The 25,715-nt window shown below is 40.2% G+C and overlaps 2 protein-coding genes across 4 annotated transcripts in view; one reads left to right on the top strand and one right to left on the bottom strand.

Annotated features, from left to right (window-relative positions):
- PCSK5 (proprotein convertase subtilisin/kexin type 5) overlaps positions 1 to 8,026 on the top strand; it is a 255,951-nt gene extending 247,925 nt beyond the window's left edge. For 2 of the 3 annotated variants that reach the window (XM_054810046.1, XM_054810045.1), the window contains 5 exons: positions 567 to 744; positions 1,939 to 2,156; positions 4,224 to 4,339; positions 5,913 to 6,099; positions 6,678 to 8,026. In XM_054810046.1, the coding sequence (XP_054666021.1) occupies positions 567 to 744; positions 1,939 to 2,156; positions 4,224 to 4,339; positions 5,913 to 6,099; positions 6,678 to 7,081 (1,103 nt within the window). In that variant the 3' untranslated portion in view covers positions 7,082 to 8,026. Of the gene's footprint in view, positions 1 to 566; positions 745 to 1,938; positions 2,157 to 3,311; positions 3,371 to 4,223; positions 4,340 to 5,912; positions 6,100 to 6,677 lie in introns of those variants that run through there. The other variant, XM_054810047.1, reaches the window with a different exon arrangement.
- Positions 8,027 to 19,562: 11,536 nt separating this feature from the next.
- On the bottom strand, positions 19,563 to 25,348 carry LOC129199471 (riboflavin kinase-like). The gene is made up of 4 exons (XM_054809996.1): positions 25,231 to 25,348; positions 23,358 to 23,509; positions 22,144 to 22,246; positions 19,563 to 20,671 (listed from the first exon to the last, which is right to left on the bottom strand). The coding sequence occupies exons 1-4, from the start codon at positions 25,310 to 25,312 to the stop codon at positions 20,544 to 20,546; spliced, it is 465 nt and encodes a 154-aa protein (XP_054665971.1). The 5' UTR covers positions 25,313 to 25,348; the 3' UTR covers positions 19,563 to 20,543.
- Positions 25,349 to 25,715: the final 367 nt, after the last annotated feature.

Here is a 25,715-nt window from a genome sequence, read left to right as displayed (position 1 = left end):
TAATGACCCTCTGAAATCTCAGTGAAAAGGCATGATGTACCTGGTACATTTGGCAGCCTTACAGGCAGTTATTCCCATTACATAAAGCAGCAGTCACAGACAGGGATAAAGACCAGTGAACAAATGTCATTATATCTCAAATTTACCATCAGATTTGTCATATACACAGAATACAATGAGGCTGATGTTTAGAGTGAAACCTAAGGAAAATGACAATGCAGATGATAGAAAGTTTCCTAATTACTATTTCTTCTTTTGTACATTCTGAAAATCACAGCTGCAGTTCATTATTATGTGTTAAGCATTTATATTTCCCAAAAATAAAAATTTATCTGTTCTGACGAGGCTGCTAATGTACATACAATGCAGAAATGGGGACTAATGAACTGATAAGACTTAGAAGAAACAAAAAATAATGACTATATCCCAACATTGTCTTCTCTTGTTCTAGTGCATACTCTAACAGCACCTCCTGTTAGAGAGTTTGCTCTAACACAGCTGTATGAGATGTTTTATAGCAGCAAATACTGAATATGACATGTTATTCTGCATTGTTGTCTGTGCAGATACAACCTGTGTTGAAACATGCCCAGATGGGTATTATGTTGACAGCGATGAGGGACAATGTTCCCCATGCCACAGCGCCTGCGTCACTTGCACTGGAAAACACAGCTCACAGTGCCTTTCCTGCAAACCGGGCTGGTACAGACAAGGAAAAGGATGTGTAAACCAGTGTCCAGCAGGGTAAGGTCCGAGTTCTTTAGCCAAGAGCTGCATGACAGAGCGAGCTTTGAGAAATTAGATCACACTGCCCTATTCTACTTCAGAGTGAAATAGAACTGAATACTATTTTCAGGTGAAAACTTCTTATGTGGTCCCAGTACAGAGCTGGTGGAAAACCTCCCCTCACAGTAGAAAACCATAAAGTTGGTGCCCACATTGGGACCAGCTTGATGTGGTGTGGCCATTCTTACACTCCAAGGATGTTCTTAGGTCATGTTTATACAGAACAGTGTGAAGCAGAATAAATGTACTAAGTTATCTGTTAGTCAGCTTGAGCATAGGAAGCAGTGTAACTTCCTTCAAGCACCCTTGCAGCCTCCATTTACCCGGAAGTTTGATGAGGTTACTTTTGTTTTGCATTGAGTGAAAGTTTATAATGGATCATAATAAAACCAACCATTAAAATACCTCTCAACTGATGATTCTAGACAGCAACTTCATTAATACGAGTCCATTTAATTTCAAACTGTGAATTCAGTGTGCTTGTGAATATGTCTCAGAAATTCAAATTTGGGAAATGGACCTATGATTTCTGGTTCAGGTCCATTTCATTTTGCGGTACAGTACGATCACACTGGCTGTTAAATTGAGTTATCATCCCATTAAATTTGAAGTTTGTAATGACAACTTCTCAACAAAACCACAGTGCAGCAATTCTTCTTTTTACCTGACAGAACTTAGGAGAACACTGTTCCTCTGCTGGTATCCTTTGGCTAAGCCTGTTTGTGCACTGAAAGGAAATATGAAATTTCTAAATTTACATCTGACAGCAGGTCATCAGGAGCAGCGAGGAATTCAGTGCTTACCCAACATCTCCAGGATATCTCCTGCAGAGCCAAAACAGAGTTGAGGTTTTCTGAGCCCTATCTTTTTATATACTTACTTTGTGTATGAATTCACCCTAGATTTTAGAAAGCCTTGCTTTATATTCCCTTGATTTCCAAAGTCTTGCTTTATAGCTGAATTCTAATGGCCAAGGGGGATTAAAGGAAAGTAATTCTATTTTCACTGAGATTGCAAATGTTTAGTGTGGTCATATCAATATCACTTTTATACATTTATGTAATCACAGTAAAAGCTAAGGATGAAGGATGTTTTGGGTTTCCTGTTGCTGCTGGGCTTTATGCAAAGCCATGACTATCTGATTTGTTTCAGGTATTTTGCAAAAATTTCCACTGGGTCATGTGAGAGATGCCACAAGGGTTGTAAGGAGTGTATGGGGCCTCAACCCACAGACTGCCTTTTCTGTGATACATATTTCTACCTGTTGCGCTCCAAGAACGAATGTGTTAGCTCTTGTCCTGAGTACTACTACGAAAACAAGGACAGCAACGTCTGTGAGAGATGCCACCCTTCCTGCCAAACTTGTGAAGGTAAAAGCATACTTTCCACTTTGACCAAAAAGAGTTATCAAAACACCTGCCAAGGATTATCAAAACACTTGCCATCTGTTTGGGTTTTTTGTGGGTTTGGGTTTTTTTTTTTTTTTTTACTCTCTGCTCCGAGATTTGGAAACACTTCACAAAGACACATACCACGTACAGCGCTACCAACCTGTCCGTTACCTAAGTAGCTGCAGTGGGTGATGCAGAACTCCCCTGGGGCTGCCGGGCTCTCCCTGCCACTGGGTGACTTGCTGCGCTGGCTCCTCCATGCTGCCCCCTTACTTTTAGAGTATCGATTGATGGAGATGGAGGCGAGGATATGAATTGCTGCCAAGCTCCCCTCAGGGCTGCCTCCGGCCACAGAGCGCAAGCGTAAAGGCAGCTCTGAGGGGAGGGCTGGGAGCGAGTCCTGGTGCCACATCAGCGAAGGGAGAGAAACGGACAATGGTAATGTATTTTCCATCAATCAGGCCTATCACAAAAATGCTCATCGACTTCAAAAAAAAAAGGGCTCTGTTGGTTACAGAGCTGGACCCTATTTCTCACACAAACTCTGAATAATGACTGAATAGTATCTCGCTGTCCTACTATGTATTACTCTGTGAAAGCCAAGGAACCTAAATCCGACCACACATCTTTACCATCTGCAAAGGGAAGAGTAGAAACAGCCATAAAGCACATCTTTAGGGTGAAAAAAAAAAAAAAAAGTCTGCTGCTTTTAATATAGTTAAGTACTTTTCAAAGTTAACTTGAGAGACCATCTGTTTTGCTCTGTGACACACTTATGTATTCAGTTTATTCTTTTCCTAATTCATCCAATTCTGAAGCGAGCAGCATTAATCCCCTCGGACCCATGTGGTGTCCTTTTCTAGCTGAACGACATCAGATGATAGCTAACAGGTGCTGTTCTGCAGCTTAGACCACACGATATTGTAACATACAAAATTTGTTTTGGATAGTGGATATACTGGATAGCACAGATGGCTAATTGCAACATAACAATATTTAAAATTGTGGAAATAACTCTTAGAGTGAAGCCAACTTCAAGAACTATTAAAATGTAATTGTATGAAAAGATTATAACAAGTAACAGAAATATTTTGGCTTGGATTTGGGACAAAAAGAGACCCATTTAATTTACAGACTACTTTCATTATTTGGGATAAATACTACAGGACAGATTTTCTATCATAATTACGGAGACACGAAGATGAAACACAAGCCAGTCCTTCTAAACAGCAAACCTGTATGTGTTCTGAAATGAATCTGCATTGCTGATGTATGAGCAAATAAGTGTTGTGGTGTCTCCAGTTTCTCAAGAGCAGGAAGGCAAACCCTGAACTGCTCAGAAAAATCAAATAGTAAATTCACAGAGTTATAGAAGGTTGCTAACTTCAGCTGGTTAACTGCTGCTAATGTGAGCTACTTGCATTTCCATTTTCTTCCTTTCGGACACTGGCAGAAAATGTCTAGTTGCAGGGAAATGGAAAGGTACATCTTAACACGCAGGACAAACCCTTCACTTCAATGTTTCTCAGAAATACTGCATGCAGCATCTCTGAAAAGTCTCCAACACAAGTGCATATGATGCTCTGCACCTAGTGAAGAATTTTTTTCCTATGCAACTAAAGAATTTATTTTGCTATTCAAACATAAACATTCTTTAATTCATTGTGATTTGAAAATGGTTAGCAGGTCTAATAAGTATTGATTTTGTGAAGGAGAGCATTTGGTCAAGATTCCCCACAATTTTACTTCAGTGCTCTGACCTAATTGATTTTCCCGAATGTGTCAGAGCTTCCCTGTACAACTGATTCCCAAATTAGCTTTTCATGAATATCAAAACACACAAGAAACACACTTTGTGAGCTCATAAAACCTCAAGACTAGGCCCAAGCTCTTTCTAATACTAATGTCCTCATGCTGAACTCACTGCATGATTCTTACTGTTGACAAATACCCTTTGTTTTGGTGGCAGTGGTCAGTATAATTTTTAAAGGAAATTAGATGACAATTTTTCCTGTTGTAATATTGTTGTTTTATTTGTCTTTCTAGGGAAGGGAGCATTCAGCTGCACATCTTGTGTATGGAGTCACAGTTTATTAGGTGGAATGTGCAACTCAGACTGCTTTGTAGGTGAATACAAAGTCCAGGAGACACCAGGACAAGAGGTACCTATTTGTAGGCATTTTCTTCTGTGAATTGTATGCTGAACTTTAACTTCCGAAGACAATACAAACTACACAAACTGCTCTTCTCTGAGTTTTCAAGGCTGCTTATCTTTAAATATGCTTACTTTTTTCTTCTCTTGGCAGAGGAAGTATTATTTCTCTTTCTGGAGTTGTCTACTATAGAGTAATCCTCTACCAGTAAATATAAAGGCACAACTTTTGTCAATGATGATATCAAAGCCATGTGAACAAAATCAGCTATATTAGTAATATACTATTTTTTTCTTCCAGTATAACTGAGATTTCCCCACAGATTTCTGCTTCTTTGCCCATAAGAAATGACCTCACATTCCTGATTGACAGCTCTGCTGGCAGAAACCTCTGGTGGAGGGACCGGCTGACGTTAACAGAGCTGTGTATTTAGGAGACTAGGACCACAATTAGGTTTGGGTCAGTGCCACAAGTCTGGGCACTCCAGCTTTCAGATTTCCACACCAACTGCCTTGCAAAGATGTTTATTCAAGAATATAGCAGCAAGGCAAGGCAGCTGGCCTGAGATGTTGCATACCCTGGAGTTTCTGGCCTGGAATATCCCCTTAGCAGTGCTGCTCCATAACAGTGAGCCTGAGAAAACAGCCTAAGAGCTGGGGACCCCATAGGCCCACAGTTCTTTGAAACAGCTTTGACTCTGAGAAACTGAACCTCCTGCTATGACCCTCTCATCTTGCCCAGGTTCTTCAATTCAGGACAAGCAGCCTTGCAGGTCTGACAGCAAGTTTGATGAAAGGTTACTGGAATTTCCAAATTCTTACAATGAGGTCCTGGTCCCGTGGCAGAAAATTAGCAATTATTTCCCAATAGGCCAGGAACTGCGACCACTGGAAGCTCTGCTCAGAGCATACTGCAAGGTAGATGTGACCTTGATGATCTCTGGTAGTCTTTGTACACAGAGGCTCCAGGAGCCTGTCTGGAATCTCAGAAGTGTATTTGAATCTAAGTTGTTTCTGTAAAACAGAACCAACACAATCTAATAAAAACCTGGTTTGCTAGAAAATTTCCAGCCACCTTTATTCTTTATTTCTGTTTCTTCCAAGTTAGAAAGAAAATTCATTCTCTCAGCTGCCTTTTTCTTTTTTTTATTTTTTTTCCAGTATATTTCATGTTGCTTCTCCCATGACAGTAACTTAATGATACTCTTGAGTACACTTCTTGAAGGCCACTTTATCATCGTTACTGCCAAAGAACCATAGGTCTGCTAACATGGGACTAGCAAAAGAAAAACACACTTTCTGGCCAAAGAGCTAACAGTGTGAATGAATTTTATCTTTCTGTCTAGCTAGGTGCGATCTCGTAGCTCCTACAATACTTTCCCCCCTGTCCCTACAAGCAGATCACTGAGAAACCAGGAAATATGACCCGAATTTTAGTTTTCCTACTTCCTACTGTATTTTGCCATTGACGCCCATGGTGCCCAGAGATGACCACCCAGACAGGGAATGGCAGGATAGAACTGCCAGGTCAGGTCCAAAGAATCCAAAATGAACAGTGCATTGCTTGTGTTCTGTGTCTGAAGGAGGACGAGCCCAAGTGTGAGAGATGTGACAGCTCGTGCACCGAGTGCAAGGGACCTGGGCCCCTCAACTGCACAGTCTGTCCAGCCAGCATGCAGCTCTACCTGGAGGAAAGCCGCTGCCTGCCCTGCTGCAGTGACTTTGACCTGGCAGGCACCCCAGAGTGCTGTGACTGCAGTGAAACGCAAGGTAGGACCACGCTGAAGAGCAGTTAACGGTGCTGAAGGGCTTTATGACTGACTAGCCTGACATTTAAAAATCAAAAGGGGAATAGAGCAAAAAGGTGCTGCTGAGATGTCCATCACCAGAATAGTAAAGGCTTTACACAAATAACAACCATCGGACTGATGTGGGAGACGGCACCTTCTTTCACTCACAGCTATTGTGTTAAATGGCCAGGCATTTCATGAACCAGGTGACTGGGAAGTGCTTGTTTCAATGGATAGCCATCTGATTCATTGCATTTTAAGCATGTCAAAATGTGTTTGTGTGCTTGTTAGCTTTTCTACTTCTTTCTGATCATTTTTGATCTAATAAAGAAGCATAGCTATCCATCACAGCAACCTTGCTTACATTCTTATACTATCACAGCGATAAGAACAGAGTTGTGGTACTGGAAGAGTAACATATATAGTAAAATGCATTTAAAAATGTAAGCAGGCCTAAACCTTGTCTGGGAGTTTTAAGAGATCTACCCACCCCACCCCCCCAAGCACACGCACACACGCTTATTTAATTTTTTTTTTTTTTTGTAACTGCTGTTGTAGATGACTGTGTCTTACGGACCACTCTACCACCAGAGAGCAAAAGCAAAACTACTTTCTTTGTTATTACCTGCATTTTGCTTCTCCTTGTCATTGGAGCCATTGTATTCATCTGGAGAAAATCACGAGCCAAAACCCAGGCTGTCAGTAAAGGTGGGTACGAGAAGCTGACAAATCACTCCAGAACCTTTCCTTCCTACGTGAGCAACTACCACGAGAGTCCCAGTTACCAGGAAGATCAAGTGATTGAGTATAGAGACAGAGATAATGAAGACGATGATGAAGATGACGACATTGTATATATGGGCCAGGATGGCACAGTGTATCGCAAATTTAAATATGGACTTTTGGAGGATGACGAGGAAGATGAGCTTGAATATGATGATGAAAGTTATTCATTTAGATAACTCTTTACTAATTTATTAATTTCCTGCTCTGCTGTTTTTCCTATTAAATTACAGAAATTTAGTTAAGTACTTCTTAGCATGCGGAGCTCAAGATTTCAGCTAACAGTTATTGTGAGACCAGAATGGTTTCTAAAAACATTTTTTCCTAAAGCTTTACATAAATCCTTGCTAGGCTTTTAAGTAGCACTCCAGATGCAGGCCGGTTAAGAGATTATGTTTCTGTGCATTTGTGTGGAGAGTAAATCCTTTCCCAATATGTATTTGTGTGCATTATAACTAATACAAACTCTGCTTCAAACCATGCACACACACTTATTGAGAGCCTTGCCAATCATTACTAGAAATGTGCAGATACAAACAAGATGGGTGTATTTATCTACCTGATGAATGCCACTGGGATAGGGTGCCAGTAGTTTCCTACTTTGTGATTATAGTTTCTCAGCAATTCGTAATAGAATAGGCAAGTTTGCTGACTTTACTCGTATTTTTTTTGTTGGTATCATCTGGTGCATCTGTGTTCCTTGAAGACAACACATTCCTCCTCATAATCTTATAATATACTTCCCAGTGAAATTGTGCATCTATGACACAATGTTTTAAGATTTCTGACTGTGACTCTACTCCAGGTAACTATATTGTATTGAAAGTTTGTATGAAACATAACTAAAATATTTTATATATCAACCTCTGATTAATCTTTACTGTGGTGTTAGTAAAATAATCTTTCATTGTACACACAAACTCTGGGTTTTATTGCAAAGGGAAATATGGTCTATAGGCACACCCACAAGTCTTTTGAACTACTTTCTCAGTGATTTCAACACAGAACATTTATTGAAGTAGCTTTACCGTTTCTGTTGTAAATGGTTCAGGATGTTCAGACAATGGCAAAGGGAATAATAAGCACTTACTTGGTAACATAATTTAAAGGAACAAAGCAATGTGATTTTTTTATTATTATTATTATTATTACAGACATATAATTTATACTACAGAAAAGGATGCTCTTTATGGCCCTTTGTCGTGAAAGAATAAATGCTTTGCACAAAACTGTCTTGAAAATGCTGTTATATGTCAAGTTTCATTCACTGTTAGAGTTCCTTTAGATTTCCAGTAAGAAGCTGCTCTAGAGCTATAAATCACTTAATTAGATTTAATGTCTAAAAGGAATTGTGTGAAAATATCTAATTTTAATGACTCAATGCCTCCGTGGAATTTTTTGTCTTAAGTATTCCTAAAGACGTCAGGATAGTTCCATCTGTAAGTTTAAAGAAATTTTATGGAGAAGTTTATTGCTTCCACTTTGAATTTTAACCCTTTAATCATTGCACCTTCAGTAAGAGAGAGGAATTAAAAGTCATGTGAGTTCACAAAAGGCAAAACAAGGACCTATATTTATCAAAAGTTATACAATAGGAAGGTACTTCAGAGAAACGCATGTTATCTGTCACTTTGTTCAAGTTCTGAAAAACTTCTGGTGAAGTTCTGAAAAAACTGAAGAAGGAAAGAAGAGTGAAAAATCGGTTTGAAAAGTCATACTGAAAGAAAAAGACTGTATTATTCTGCTCTCCTAAACTGGTTTGAATTAACAATATGCTTTATTATTGTTGTTAATGGCTTAAAACACAACTGTAAGAATTTGCTTTGCCCTGAAATTTCTCCTCACATTCAAAGGCTTAATCCTGGCTATGCCTGAGCAGTCTGAAACCACTGTGATAGATGTAATAAGTGTTTTGTTTATGGGCTTTCAGACCAACCTTATCATCATTTTATAAAAACATTTTTTTGCATTTAAAGTTAACCTGAATTGTAAAAAAACACTGATAAAAAATGCAAATAAGCACTGCTTTTGGAAAACCTGTTCCTTAAAAGATTTGTCTAAATCTGTGCAAGTCAGACAGGGAGAAATTTGCATTTCTAGGCATGTGTCCAAAAAAAACCCCAAAAACCCAACAAAACACCGAACTCCAAACTCTTCTCAAATGTCATTTTTTTAAGAGGTTCTTTGTTGTAGTTTGGGCACACCATTTCAACTGCATTTTGAGTTACCAGCTGCCTATTCTTTCCCTTGTGTTTCTTCCTGCTCTGCAGTCTGACATTTTCCTTCTGGCTTTCAGAACTTGTCACATGCAGTCAGGGATCCTGGTTGTCAAAAGCAGAAGGGGACCTCCTTGTAGTGCTAAAGCTGCACAAGCAGAACTGAAACACCATTTGTTAGGAGAGAAACCGTACTGGTAAATTCCTTCCAGCCAAATAAGCAGTGCTTTTGGGGAGGGATTCAAATGACTGCTCAAATGATAAGCCTGTTCTTAAGAGGTGGCAGCACGCACGCAGGAGCATGCATGATTTTATGCTGCGTGGGTAGGGTGGCAAGGTGCATGTCTTACAAAATGGCAAATAATTGTCTTGAACATCAACCAGTCTTCTTGGGAGAGCAGTAAATAACTGATGAATTAAGTTAGAAGGATATGAAACGAGGAAGAGAATCGCATTCAAGGTTTTTGTTTGTTTTTTTAAAAGTGGAAGTTTCAAAGTAGTGGTCAGGGAGACCCAAACTTAGCAACCCACAGAGCCATATCACTTTTACAGTGTTCACAATTAAAACTCTCTGCTAAGAGTCCACAGAGACACCAAGAAAAACAAAATTTAACAGTTAATTGGCACAAAAGGAAATCACATTCATGAGTCACACATGTAAAGAAACTTCATGGAAAATAGAGTGCAACCAAGTGAGTCAGTAATAAACGTAGAGAGAACACATCACACAAAAAAATACTGCTTTTCTGGCCTATTTTACGGACTTCTAGTGTCTAGCCCCTTACACTCTGTCCTGAAAAAAGGGGGAGAAACTCAAATCCACAGTTGTTCCATTCCACAAATCTGTAGTTTCCACAAACCCAATTCTCCTTTCTCCTGCCTTCTCCACCCACCATATGGAGAAAGATGTTTCCCGAAGGAAACAAATATCTTTCAAAAACAAAGCTGCTAAGGAATCTTTTCCATTCAACTGTTCCTTAATTAATTTTCTTTTAATCAGCCTCAAATTCTTGTTATCTTTGGCAAATTTCTCTCACCCTCTTGCTTCTCAAGCTTTTTTCCATCTCAAGGCCCTTCCTTCCCTCTGCACCTCTTTCTTTGCTACTCTCATTCATCCATGGAGTTTCCAAAGTTGTTCTTCAGTCTTCATCCATTACTTGTATTTTCTCCATCCTCCTAGGGCACTCTCTCTCACTACCCTTTCAATAAGGAAGCTCTTTCAAAAAGTTCTCATAAAAATCACATCTCCTACATAGTTTTACCACCCACTTACCTCTCATGTAATGCAGTAATTTGATTTCAAAGGAAAGTATAGATTACCAGTGTTCTTTACACCCTCTTTCCACAGAGTTTATGTAAATCGGGAAAAGTTTTCTCTTCTGTGGCTCTGCCCTGATTGAGGTTTTGCTAGAAAGGAGATGGAGAAAAGTTGATTGTAAGAGTTACATTTCAAGTGTCTTGAGGCCCAAGACAGGCTATTCCCTAATCAGACTACGCTCTCACAGCATAACACATATTTGCCTCTGGGTCTTGTATAGCAATTGCAGGACTTCTGGCTGAGGACTGAGGCTGAAATTTCAAACCAAAGATAGGAATGAAAATAAGATAAACTTAATTGCATAAGTTACCACAGAAGCCTTTCAAATGGATATTTTGAGGCATTTGGTTTTCTCAGGAAATATATATTTTTGCATTAAAAAATGTTTTCTTAGCAATCAAATTTCCCACTTTAAAAGTTACCTATAGAAAAATTCTGATTATCCACACTAAGTCACTATTTTACCTAGGTCATCTATGTTCATTTGAGTCCCTGTTGGGGTGAGGGCAGGAGACGGCTAGAAGAATATCTTTCAGAGTAGACCAGGACTATCAATTTTTCATCTCCCCTCAGCCTCTTATGTGTACATGTGGTTTCAGGCCTGAACTTTCAGGAGTAACCAGACAAGCATCCTTATGAGGAACAGACAGATATTCTGAATAAGGGCTCAAAAGCGTTTTTGAACAGAAAGACTTCAAGAGGTTTTTTCACTGTTTTTTCCTAATTAGTACATATATATGACAATAATAAGCTATCATATCAAACAACAGATGACTAAAGATTCTGACTGTACACAGACATATTTGCAATGAACTAGATACATTCATAGGTGTTAAAATGCAGAATTAATAGGACACATATGCACATGTAATTTCTGTTCTCCTTTCAAGGTAGGTCCTGTACATTCCCACGTTATTGGTTGTTTCCTACTGATCAGAAATACCTAGGAAGTTGCCTAACACATCAGTTGGCTGATTTTACCATATCTATTGTGACTTTATTAATTGTTAACATGACAAAAGACAATTTTTCCCTTGGAAAAGATATGTTACAAAATAGGCAGTAATTATGACTTTTTCCCCTGTCATACCTTTTCAGATTCAGTTTTACGTGGAATCTCCTCTCAGACCTTAACAAACAAAACAGATGCACTAATTATCTCCTTGCATGACTTTGCAAGTTTATATGACATATTTAATTGAATAGTAAAAAGAGAAATAAGTATTCTTTTATGCTTCCTCATTTACATTGTCTATTTAGCATCTAGATAAGTGCGTTTTCTTTTTCAGGAAGAGTTCAGGTGCTACACTTACCTAACAACCATTACACTAAATAGTTCTTGCTCCATTTTTTTTCTTGTGTTCCTCCATCCTTTCTCACTACATGTCATGTCTAAAAACTTCATCCAATATTTTTTCTGTATCCTTTTTCCTCCTTCTTGTCACCTAGCATCCTCTTCATTTCCCAGGTTTTTTTTTTCTGATGCAAAAACCTAATTTTGTCACTTAAGTATCTCATCATTAATAAAAAAAAAAAGCCAAATATAAATCTTACTGTATTCATTGCACTGCATTATAGTTTATTTCACTGACAAATCTTAGCACTATGGAGAAGCAAGCTAATTATAACCTCAGAACAAATTAAAAAAAGATACTAAGCACTTTGCTACTCTGAGCCACAAAAAAACAAAACAAAAATAACTTCTCAGTCATTACAGAATATGACCATTATATAAAATCAGTACCTTAAGTTATGTAATTAACTACATACTCACTGTCATTGTCAGCAATGTTTATAAAGTTCTAATCCCCTTAAAAACCTAGATAGGCCACAAATCTATCCAAACACTCCCCTGGAACAGAACAACATATTTGAAATTCTCTAACCATCACACTAGCAAATAGAGCTTTCTGCTTATAATTTTTCTTATGTCTGTCTTCTCCCTCCAGAAAAATACAAGACAATTAGGGGAAAAATTATAGCCCTATATAGACCACATTCATTACAAAATAAATTTGATGGCAATTTGATTTTTTAAAAAAAATCTCATTTCAATTCCAGAATGAAAACTAGTACAACATCTGAATCCTTGGAAATTATAGTGCTTAAGTGTTAAACACAAACCTGACAAAAATAGGTGCTTGAGGATTTAATTTTTAAATCCAAGCCTCCAGTGTGGACACTGTGCTGTTAAAGCAGCATGATCCATGACAAACAGCAAAGTACACTGAAGAGTCCACTGCACAAAAAGCAATCGTTATGACACCCCAACACCACCACACCATATTACATTCCTTCCTGATGTAACTTTAGGGATGCCACATAGAGGTTATATGAAGGTCTACATATAAACAGCATGAAAGTATGAGATAAACTTTCCCCAAGAGGCCTGAGCCGGATTAATGTGGTTCAAGATTCAGGTTTGATTCATTTTCAGCTGCAGCAGATGGACCTTTGCCCTGACCTAGATTAATGTTTAAAAAATTGAACCAGAAGAAAAGAACAGGATGCAACTCTTTCCATCTGACTTCTAAAAGAACCAAGCAGTTTTAAATTTTGAAGTAAAGAGGATAGACAACTCTATTTTGGGGTCATTGAATTTTTAGGGCGTAGCTCCCCTATGTCCTAAATAAAGCACAAAAATCCCCAGAGTGGGACTGGTTTTCAGACACACTTTAATTTTAAGTAGTTTAAACAACGTCTGAACACTTTATTCTGTCAAAGTTTTGAGGCAATCACCCTTATAAAGCCGTGCACAGGACTAGGACACCTAACTGTGCTAGACATAGCAGAGGAAAGCACCCTAGGAACTAAGTCTTTGTCAGAACCCTCCTTAGATACCAAAATTACTAATCAGCAATGCCGACAATAGCCCTTACTATTATACAACAAAGCAGTGATTCTCACAGACTAGAAACTGAATAAACTATTTCCAAGAAGTCTAAGGCAGAATAAGAATTAAAAAGGATACCAGCAATAGCTGGTTTAGTATCTCTACACAGCAATTTAGAAATGGCTTTCTAAGAAGGATACCAAAGTTATCAAAATATCAAGGTATCAAAGATATAAAAATAGTACAAAATCTTTTGAAGAAAACTTTCAAGTTCACCTTTGTGACTATTATATTTAGCTACAGTTATCAATACACATCTGCAACTAATCAAAGGAGTAAGAACTTTAATCGCCTTGGCTCAGGACAACCTCTCAACTCAGATGTGGCAAGTATCTCACTAAACTAGATTTCATACCTGTTACATTTGGCAAATTTCTCTCACCTTCTTGCTTCTCAAGCCTTTTTCCATCTCAAGCCTTCCTTTCCATTGTAGCTCTTTCTTTACTATTCTCATTCATCTATGGAGTTTCCAGTAAACTAGACTTCACACTAGTACCATTCTTTATTAGAAATGCTACTGGTGACACTTTCCTTCCCAGCATTTTAATTCACTCTACTTGTTTGGAAAATGATGTTTTATAGTCTCCATGTCCACATATCCAACAGTTATTGAAAATATATGAAAATATATTCACATCAGAAACAATTTTAACGTGATAACTATCCTAATTTTATAGGTACATATTTTTAAAAATCAGGATTTTTTAATTTATTTTCAAGTTTTAGTGAGCTAGATTTCATTCTCAGGTAGATTTTGAGTACATAGGGAATCTGTTCTAAAGTCAAAAGGATACCAACTGAATACAGATTCCATATCTGTTTCTAGGAAGGCTATAAGACGCCTGTATGAATAACTACGGAAGACAATTTGTGCACATTGTACCTTTACATTTTCTAGACATGAAGGCATGCTGCATTTTAACATCTGCTAAGCACAGGTTCTTTAGGCTATTAGAACATCAGATAGTTTTATGCCACAGCTACCCAAATAAGACCATTATCACCTATATGCATTTGAAAAAAATACTTATACTGTTATTCTCACATTGTCAACAAACTCCATTCCAGAACAGTAATAAACTTCAGAAGGAGAAAGTCAATTAAAATGCACCCCAGGCTTTATTTTTGAAGTATGTGAAACTGTGGAAATACTTATATTGCTTGAACTCCAACAATTTCAGGCTTTATTTAAAACGTATCTGAAACTGTGGAAATACTTATATTGCTTGAATACCAACAATTTCAGTGACCTTTATGCCTCACTTTGCATTCACATATTGCCTTACAAATAAAGAACTGCAAACATCTGGAATATAAATAATGTAGCATCAAGTTCATAAGCAAGAACAACTCTCCCCTGCTCCCCAAAACTGAAAGAAGTTTAAGCATTGTAATGAAAGAACTCTGCAGCACCTCTTTCAGTATATGCTAAAGAATAAGCACTGATGGTCTGCATCACATATAATACCATCAATCAGAAAATGGGTGATAAGCCGCATCACTACTTTCTCAATTACATTCTTTTATCAATGGTACAATGTCGTAAGATAAATTGAAATAGTTATTTGCACATAGTACAAAAATATAACCCTTCATAAAGATTATACTGTGTTAGGAATCATGGACTGAACTTAAAAATCACTATACAATATTTTATATTGAATTATGTGCAGAGATAGGTACACTCAGTCAAATGAATGCAATTACATTTTCTCTAACGAAGGAAAACATGCAAAAAGCAGTTTATTACTTTACAGTATACATACTTCACACTTCAGGTGAGAGCTGTGAGCAAACTAAATTTCTCAAGTTTTCTTTTTACTACTGTTCTTTATCCTCAAGCATGGTAGTTTTAAAACCAAATGATAAAATGAATTTTGGATAGTTGCATTCATTAACAGTTACAGAATAGTGTTACTAAGACAATCAGCCTAAGGCATTATGATTTCCACAACAGACACATGAAATCACAGGCAAAAAATAATTTTAAAAGGCAGCTATGAGCTTAGGTATACCACCAGATTTATTCTTTTAATATGTTCTTGACAATATGTTACATTGACTAACATAGCTACTATTTGTTCTTCCAGAACAGCAGAACATAAAACAAGACCTTGGAATTGTTATATACTCAAGAATGCCTCCCTACATTGGGGAAAAAAAAGTTTAAAAAAAATTCTTCCATCATCCCTCAATTTTTAAGTACAGAAAAAACCAAGTCACTTTCAAGAAAAATTCTTGTACAGATTTCCAACATGCATACAGTAAAAGTCTATTAAACTGGTTTTGGTGGGTTTGTGGGGTTTTTTGGTTTTGAGGTTTGTTCTGTGGTTTGTTTTGGCTTTTTTTTTTTTTAAGTATTTCTGACAAGTTCATTTCCTTTTACTATTTTCTTACTAGAAAGGCCAAAGCGTGCTGAAAATGTTCAGGCAATGGTTAGGACACAACTATCAGTGTCTTCGTAGAGCTGAATTTATGAACAACCTTAGCAACATTAGAATAAGCAGCATTTTGACCTATAAGTGCTTTTACAGAAATCATTCTTTCCTCCCTCAAGAGGTGTATATCTCTTCTATCTTTGCCATCAATAAGATTGATGAACAATTCATCTGAATAATCAAGTCTCGGCTGAAGTCCTGCACAGCTACAAAGAGTCCTTGACTTGCTGAAGGCCTTCTCCCGAATACCCCATGAGACTGACTGAAAGTTAAAACGTAATAAACGAGAACCCTAGCAGGCTGACAGCACCCACCACAAAGAATTCCCACAAGGCTACCTTGACAGAGCTCTCTGAAATGCTACAGTGAAATGCAGGACCGGAATGGGATGATACAGGAATAAATTCGTAAAATTGTACTGGGGTGGGGGGAGTAGATTTGGAAGGACACACACACACAGACTATTATAGACATACATACTATATAATTTTAACAAGTATTTTCCAAATTACTGTCCATTTTGACCACACCCTCCATTTATCTGTGCATTTCAGAGTGGGAAACGCCTCAAGAAATTGTAATGAATAATATCTACCAAACTGTTGAAATATTATTATAAGAATCATAGAATGGTTTGTGTTGGAAGGAACCTTTAAAAGTCACCCAGTCCAACCCCCCTGCAATAAGCAGCGACATCTTCAACTAGATCAGCTTGCTCAGAGCCCCATCCAACCTGGCCTTAAACACTTCCAGGGAGGGGGCATCCCCAACTTCTCTGGACAACCTGTTCCAGTGCCTCACCACCCTCACAGTGAAGAATTTCTTCCTTATATCTAGTCTAAATCTACTTTTTTTTTTAGTTTAAAACCATTAACCCTTGTCCTATCTCAACAGATCCTACTAAAAAGTTTCTCCCTATCTTTATATTAAGCCACCTTTAAGTACTGAAAGGCTTCAGTAAGGTCTACCCCAACCCTTCTTTTCTCCAGGCTGAACAACCCCAACTCTCTCAGCCTGTCCTCATAGGAGAGGTGCTCCAGCCCTCTGATCACCCTCGTGGCCCTCCTCTGGACTTGCTCTAACAGCTCCATGTCCTTCCTGTGCTAAGGACCCCAGAGCTGGATGCAGTACTCCAGGTGGAGTCTCACAAGAGCAAAGGGGCAGAATCACCTCCCTCAACCTGCTGCTCATGCTTCTTTTGATGCAGCCCAGGATACAGCTGGCTTTCTGGGCTCCAAGTGCACATTGCTGGCTCATGTCCAGCTTTTCATCCACCAGTACCTCCAAGTCCTTATCTGCAGAGCTGCCCTCAACCCCTTCATCCCCCAGCCTGTACTGATACTGGGGGTTGCCCCGACCCATGTGCAGGACCTTGCACATGGCCTTCTTGAACCTCAATAGGTTCCCATGGGACCATTACTCAAGCTTGTCCAGGTCCTTCTGGATGGCATCCCGTTACTCAAACATGTCAACCACACCACTCAGCTTGTCTGCAAACTTGCTGAGGGTACATTCAATCCCGCTGTCTATACCGTTCATGAAGATATTAAATACTGGTCCCAGTACAGATCCCTGAGGGACACCACTTATCACCAGCCTCCATCCAGACACTGAGCCACTGACCACTACCCTCTGGAAGCAACCATCCAACCAATTCCTTATCCACCAAATAGTCCATCTATCAAATCAGTATCTCTCCAATTTAGAGAGGGATGTAGGGAACCATGTCAAAGACCTTACAGAAGTCCAATGTGGTGGGTTGACCCTGGCTGGAGGCCAGATGCCCCCCAAAGCCACTCTATCACTCCCCCTCCTGAACTGGACAGGGAAGAGAAAAGATAACGAAAAGCTCATGGGTCGAGATAAGGACAGGAAGAGATCATTCACTAATTACCATCACAGGCAAAACAGATTCAACTTAGAAAAAATTAATCCAATTTATTATCAAGCAAAACAGAGTAATGAGAAATAAACCCAAATCCTAAGACACTTCCCCCCACCACTCCCTTCTTCCTTGGCTTAACTTCACTCCCCATTTCTCTCCCTCCTCCCCACAGCAGACAGGGGGCAGGGAATGGGGGTTGTGGTCAGTTCATGACATGTTGTCTCTGCCACTCCTTCCTCCTCAGGGGGAGGACTCCTCACACTCTTCCCCTGCTCCAGCATGGGGTCCCTCCCACAGGAGACAGTCCTCCACAAACTTCTGCAATGTGAGTCCTTCCCACGGGCTGCAGTTCTTCATGAACTGCTCCAGCATGGGTCTCTTCCACAGGTTGCAGACCTTCAGGAACAGACTGCTCCAGTGTGGGTCCCCCACAGGGTCACAAGTCCTGCCAGAAAACCTGCTCTAGTGTGGGCTCCTCTCTCCATGGGTCCACAGGGCCTGCTAGGAGCCTGCTCCAGCATGGGCTTGCCATGGGTCACAGCCTCCTTCAGGTGCCTCCACCCGCTCCAGCGTGGGGTCCTCCAGAGGCTGCAGGTGGAATTTCTGCTCCACCATCATCCTCCATGAACTGCAGCAGGACAGCCTGCTTCACCATGGTCCTCCAGAGGCTGCAGGGGAATCTCTGCTCCAGCGCCTGGAGCACCTCCTCCCCCTCCTTCTTCACCGACCTGGGTGTCTGCAAAGTTTCTTACATCTTCTCACTCCTCTCTCTGGCTGCAAAAGCTGCTGCTCCTTTTTTTCCCCCCCTTCCTAACTATGTTATCCCAGAGATGCTATCACCATTGCTGATGGGCTTGGCCTTGGCCAGCAGCAGGTCCGTCTTAGAGCTGGCTGACATTGGTTCTGTTGGACATGGGGGAAGCTTCTAGCAGCTCCTCACAGAAGCCACCCTTGTAGCCCCCACCCCCCCCCACTACCATAACCTTGCCGCACAAACCCAATACATCCAGATAGACAACATCCATGGTTACTCCCATGTCCAGTGATGTAGTCACTCCGTCATAGAAGGCCACCAAATTGGTCGAGCAAGACTTGCTCTTGGTGAACCCAAGCTGGCTGTCTCAAATCACCTCCCTGTCCTCCATGTGCCTTAGCAGAGCTTCTAAGGGGATCTGTTCCATGGTCTTCCCAGGCACAGACGTGAGGCTGAGAGGTAGTTCCTAGGGTCCTCCTTTCTACTCTTTTTAAAAATGGGTGCAATGTTTCCCTTTTTTACAGTCACCAGGGACTTCACCTGATTGCCATGATTTAATCCCCTAAGATTTTCACTGATCTGCAGTCAAAAGTTTGGATCTTATCTGCATGTAGTGCAGAGGGCTGAATGGATTTTCCTGTGCTTTACATTCTAACTTCAACCTTGAAGTCATTGATTTTGCTGTCAGTATAGTGACCAACCCAGAAGTTTTCCTCATCTAACGCAGCTGCCTGTAGTTACCTCCTCTGTCTTAGGGTCCAAAGAGCAGAAATATTGTTAGACTGGTTCTGCACTGTTTAAGTCTGAACTTTTGCAGTGTTGCAACTTTCTTCCTGTCATTCACTTACTGAACTTTAGTGAAACACTTCCTCAGAAGACAATTATATAAGTTATGCACAGTAAACTAGGCAGAAGTATCTATCTCACATTCCAGTAACTTAATGAGTAACAGTCATTTCCTCTATTTAATTTGAAATTATAGTAAATAATTTCAATTGACATCTCAGCTACAAATGTGACAGCTGTATAGCATATTAAAAATAGGACTATAGTGAATTATCCTTGTTACTGTTATTTAATCACTGGCTTCCTGCACCACAGGTAAATTTTTTACTCAATATAAAAATTTTCTAAGCTGCTACCTACAATCCAGATATAAAAATGACAGAAAATTGGGAAAAAGAGTTTGGAATAACAAACTCTCTGTCTGAAACACTGACAGTCTTCACTGAAGTATTTAACTCTCCACACCTTGGGGGCAGAAGAGGTTACAACTACCTTTGGTCTTGTTCCACATGTGCTAACATCTCTAAATGATTGGCAATATCTGGGTTCAGGATTCTTCTGTAAAGACCTAAAACCAGCCTTCTACTCCTTTTGCATGACTGGTTAAAAGATCAAGTAACACAAACAAACTTAAACCATCTTGTGTGGTTTTAGTGTTCCGTTCCACTCACAATTACCTAAACATGTTGCAGGACAACCGTGGTAGGCAGCTAAGCATCCTACAGCCACTAGCTCACTTCCCCCACACTCCCCCACAGTGGGAGAGGGAAAGAAGAATGGAAGAATAAAAGCAAGAAAATGCATGGATCAAGATAAAGATCGATTAACAAGAAAAGGAGAAGTGGAAGAAGAAAAAAAGAAAACAAAACAAGTGATGCAAAGGCAATCACTCAAAACCTCCCACGGGCAGACTGATGCCCAGCCAGTTCCCAAAAAAAAAAAAAAAAAAAAAAAAGATGGCCAACCTCCCTAAAACCCCTCCTCTTCATTTTATTGCTCAGCATGACCATTATATGGCATGGAATATCTCTGGTTAGTTCAGGTCATTTGTCTGGTTGTGTACCCTCCTAACCTCTTGCACAGCCACAATCTACTCACTGGGAGAGCAGTGCAAGAAACAGAGAAGGCCTTGATGCTGTGCAACTACTGTTCAGGAATAGCTAAAACATTAGTGTGTTATGTTCATTGTTTTAGTCCCAAATCTAAAACATATTACCATATGAGCTGCTATGAAGAAAATTAACTCCATCCCAGCCAGAGCCAGCACACACGCATACATCATATATTAAATGATACATGGTAGTGCAAAAAGAGTTCCCAGAGATTAAAAGAAAAAACCACATGGTTTTGTTTAGCGGTTTACTGTTTTGCCTTCTGGCAGATGAAAGAAGTTGTCTTCTTTGAATTTAAGATGTTCTGGTAAATCTAGCTGTCGTTTTGCCTCTTCAATGTCTTCTTGAATTGCTGAAATGAGTGCCTCTGCAAAAGAGAAGTTTAAAAAAAAGCAATATTTAAAAGTTGGTCTGAATTCTGAACACACAATAGCAAGTGAAAAGGGATGTGCTACAGAGCACCAGAAATCACAGAGGCAGAATATATTTATTATTATGAAGCTGGAAAGGCAAGATTCTGTGTCTCTAAAATCACACGCTTTTGACATGTGTTGTACTTTTCACTGCTGTAAACACTACTTTTTCCTTGTTCCAAGACATTTTATCAAAAAAGTCAACAGAATTTCATTAACTGTTTCAGTTTTAGCACAGATGCATCATTTTTAAAAGAAATGGACAGACTAGACCAATGCTTTTACAACAAGCTCATGATTTTCAAGCTACTCTTCAGATGACTGACATGACAATATTATTTTTAGACTGAAATAAATATTGATAATCTGGAAGTTGTGGGGTTTTGGTTGTTGGTTTTTTTTTTTAATATGATTGATTTATGTATTAGTAGACTCAGCTTAAAGAAACATTTTACTGAAAAGTCAAAGTAAGACATAGAAACATAGAATATCTCGAGTTGGAAGGGACCCATAAGGATCATTGAGTCCAACTCCCTGCTCCTCGCAGGACTGCCTAAACTAAACCATAAGACTAAGAGCATCATCCAGATGCTCCTTGAACTCTAAGAGGCTTGGTGCCATGACCACTTCCTGGGGAGCCTGTTCCAGTGACCAACCACCCTCTCAGTGAAGAACCTTTTCCTAATGTCCAATCTGAACTTCCCCTGGCGCAGCTTCATTCCATTTCCTCATGTCCTATCACTGGTCACCAGAGAGGAGATCAGCAGCTCCCCCTCTGCTGCCCCCCTTGAGGAAACTGTAGACTGCGATGAGGTCACCCCTCAGCCTTCTCTTCTCCAAGCTGAACAAACCAAGTGACCTCAGCCACCTCTCATAAGTCTTGCCCTTGAGGCCTTTCACAATCTTGGTCACCCTCCTCTGGACACACTCTAACAGTTTGATGTCCTTCTTATACTGAGGCGCCCAGAACTGGGCACAGTACTTAAGATGGGGCCACACCAGTGCAGTGTAGAGTGGGACAATCACCTCCCTTGAATGGCTGGCGATGCTGTGCTTGATGTACCCCAGGACACGGTTGGCCCTTTTGGCTGCCAGGGCGCACTGTTGACTCATATTCAAGTCAAACCCTCAGATCTCTTTCTGCGGGGCTGCTCTCCAGCCTCTCACCCCCCAACTTTTATGTATAACCAGGATTACCCCACCCCAGGTGCGGAATCCAACACTTGTTTTCATTAAATTTCATGTGGTTGGTGACTACCCAGCTCTCTAGTCTGTCCCAGATCTGTCTGTAAGGCCTCTCTGCCTTTGAGAAACAGCTACATGAAACAGCCAATTATGAAGACAGAGAAAGAACAATGACACAGTACTTCCAATATGAAAGAACATGACAAATAAAACATTAGTTTAAGAGACCTGCAATACTGACCTAAAGAACCGAAGTTTCTTTCTGATCGAATATATCCAAGAACGACTATGCTAAGAATCTCTCCATAAAAGTCATCGTTAAAAGTGTGGATAATGTGTGCTTCCTAAAAGAAGAGAAATACGTTGATAATTATCATGATGCATTTTGAGTTTATTTCCCTTGTTGCAAGGATGCTGAGCTAATACCTCTAATTTGAATTCTCTCCCACACATACCAGGAAAATGGAGACACTTAGTCTAACATGTATTATGCAAGATTAAGAGGCTAGAGCTTTTGATTATGTTAGTATGGAGAATTTTACTTTGCATGGCATTTAGGAATATTGTGATATTTATTTCAAAGGTAAGACTTTCAAGGCAGAAAATCACAAATAATGTCTAAATTTGTTTGATCATTAAGTTGCTCAGTCCAAATAACTGTAATGAATTTGATTGAAACAATTGTTTTAAAAGAGAGCTTTTACAACTCACAGGAACTGAATGACAAAATTCTAAAAGGAGTGGAAAGAGCTATATTCAAAGCAGGGATTCATGTCAAAATAAAACTGCTTCCAAGTATTATCAATTAAAACCAAGTTCTGCAAGAGTCAGGAAAAGCACTAGCACCTGACAGCAAGAAAAACATAGATGCCACAGTTCAGGATTTTAACTCTGCCTTGTTACTATTTACTTTTGGATCTTCATTCTTATATTCAGCCACAGCACCACATGTATGGATACCACCATTTAAAAGAAGAATTACTGAAAAATCATTACAGATTAAGATACCCCAGAATATCACACTTTAAATGTAGATGGATTGCAGAGGATGAGAGATTATTATGTTCCAGTTTATTATACACATCTCATAACCACTAAATTGAATACATCTATTAAGCTTATGCTTCTCTAGGTATCAGCACACTTTGGACATACAAATTTTGATTTCATAAGTATTTAAGTAATGGTGAAAGAGGCAAATGAAAAGAAAATTTATCTATCTACAGCTGAATGCTTTATGGCTACTGAGAGGTTTTTTGGAAGGTTTTTTTTCCCTGTCCAGAATACAAACACTTGAGATAGATATAAAATAGATTTCTAACAGCAAAGGGAATTTCTAATCTCATTTATGGATCAAATTCTGCTTATCTTATTCAAAGTCAATGAATAATTATTATTATAATTTATTATAATCATTTATTATAATCAAAGTACCTCACAAAGTAAAGTTCTTACCACTGATTTCTTAATATTCTTATAGAAAGGATTCCATCCTATGCTCAAAACCATTTTAAGCACATCGCCATTTCCAACACAGGCCCATCCATAGTATATACCAGTAGGGATATCGGATGGAAAGCTTTCGACTACTTCCTCAGAAAAGTTAGCTGCAAAAATTTTAGAAAGCGTACATTTGTGTAAGTAAAGCATCTCACAGAATTCTCAAACACCTAAAAGCCAAGCTCTGTCTACATGCTATTTACAAGCAGAACACTGATGATCATAGTGATGCAACGTACCACTTACAAAGTATAAACCACAAAACAGCCTCATAAAAGGTAGTCTCTGTGGTAATACCAGAGTTACCACATATCCACAGGCTATTTCATAGTTATATACATTCTATTCTATAGTTAAATAGTTAATTCTATAGTTAAAATGAATAAACTAAAATATGCAGCCTAAATGCATTTCACTATTAGGATTACTACTGCTTTACTATGGTTCAAGAACAGAAAAATCAAGTTTCTTTTGCACTGTAAAGTAGCATCTCAGAATTACTTAGGGGGTTTTTTTTAGTACATAAAATATGTAAAAATAAATTCAGTTATGATTTTAGTCACTTGCCAATTAGAATTACTTACGTAAATTTTTTTTAGTACATGAAATATGTAAAAATAAATAAATAGGTTCCTTTCTGACTGAGGGGAATAAATCTAAGCCTTTAGCCAAACAACTGTCCTACTTCTACTTCAGACATGGGTAGAGTTCTTCATGCAAGGTTTCAAGCTGATTTTAAAGAATTTACAGCTAGTGGATTTCTATCCCAGTTCATAAGCAGAAAAAACTTCCCTCCCACATTCCCTGATACTAACAAGGCATATATAAACAATCAAGGAAAAAAAAACTAAGTTTATCTGAACAGATGATGTTACATGTCCAGTATCTCACGATTTGTTATGGGAAGTTTTCTTGCCTATTACAAATTGTGCAAAATGCCCACTGACTTCAGCCTGTCTTTAGAAATGACTGAAATTGGAATGACACCTCTATCTGTATTCAAACAGGTCAAACAGACAACAGCAATGGGAAAACATACTTCTCTCTAGGACACCTGCACTTGCTCTGCTTTTTAATCTATGCATTATTAGCTTTATGTTTCCCTCCTTAAAGCTACTCCCAGTGTCTGCTTTGTTTCTTGTCCTAATCTGAGGTCCAACAAGTTTATAAGAAGGGACGTTTTTCAAACGGCCATATCACATCACAATACACAAAGCGTATGATCACCTTTCAGCATCTTGCAAATCATCATGTTCATTATCAGATGAGCTAACTAACAAAAAACCAAACAGAAAAAAATTGTTTAACAGCAGGTTGGAAAATAACACAAACGAGTGAACAAGGCTGTCAGGAACGTGAAAAAACAAACAAACAAACCACCAAAAAAACTATCGCGGAACAAGGCAAGCCTATCACAGAAAGAGCAAGTCATGCCAATAGCGCTACAGTGCGGGACAGCTGGGCGTCTCCCGAGTCCAAACGACCTCAGTCACCCGCCACCGAGCTCCCGCACCCCCATCCGGCAGGACAACCACACGCCCGTGCTCCCCCTGGGCGGCGGCGGCTCCGCACGGCACGGCTCCGCTCAGGTGGTCTGAGCGCTACCGGCGGCTGAAACCCGCCGGGCCCGACGCCGGCGGGTGCACTCCTGCCACCCCGCGGCCCCGGGACAAGGGCCCGGTGCGGACCACCGGCCCCGCGCGGGCTGGCCAAGGCCCAGCCGCGGCGAACGCCTCGCTGGTGGCCTTCACGAGGGGTGTCACCCTCACCCGGCCGGGGGAGGCGGAGTGACATCGCCCCGGGTCGGGCCCCTGTGCACCCCGCTCACCGGTGGGGATGCCCAGCTCCTTGGAGCCTCTGCCGAAGCCCTTCACCACCTCCCCGCGGCAGAAGTACGGCAGGTGCCTCATGGCGGGCAGCAGCGGCCAGCTCCCCGCCCGCCCCGCAGCCCCGTTTCCAGCCGCGCGCAGCGCTCACCTCTGCCTTGTTTTGGGCACTACCACGAGGAGGAGCAGCTACAGGTGGAGCGCTCTGGTCTTCAGTTCACAGAGTCTCCGGCAGCACCTGCCTCCCCTCAAAAATGGACTCGCTCACACCCCCGTTTCCACCCCACCCACCCAGGCGGGTTGAAGTTCTGCGCTGCCTCGGGGTTGGATGTAGTGTTGTCTCTTGCCCGTTCTATCGGCTGGGCTGTGGGGGCTTGCTCCCGGAGGCTGGGCGCCCGGCCGCGCGGGGCAGGCCGCTTGCGGAGGCTGGGAAGGACAGCCTGCGCGGTGTGAAGCGGGTCACCCGCTTGGGGAGCCGAACCAAGGG

The sequence above is a fragment of the Grus americana genome, chromosome Z (assembly GCF_028858705.1).
Source record: "Grus americana isolate bGruAme1 chromosome Z, bGruAme1.mat, whole genome shotgun sequence".
In the NCBI taxonomy this organism is placed as follows: domain Eukaryota; kingdom Metazoa; phylum Chordata; class Aves; order Gruiformes; family Gruidae; genus Grus; species Grus americana.
The sequence above is the reverse complement of the archived record's forward strand: the minus strand, read 5'-3'. Positions and strand labels throughout refer to the sequence as shown.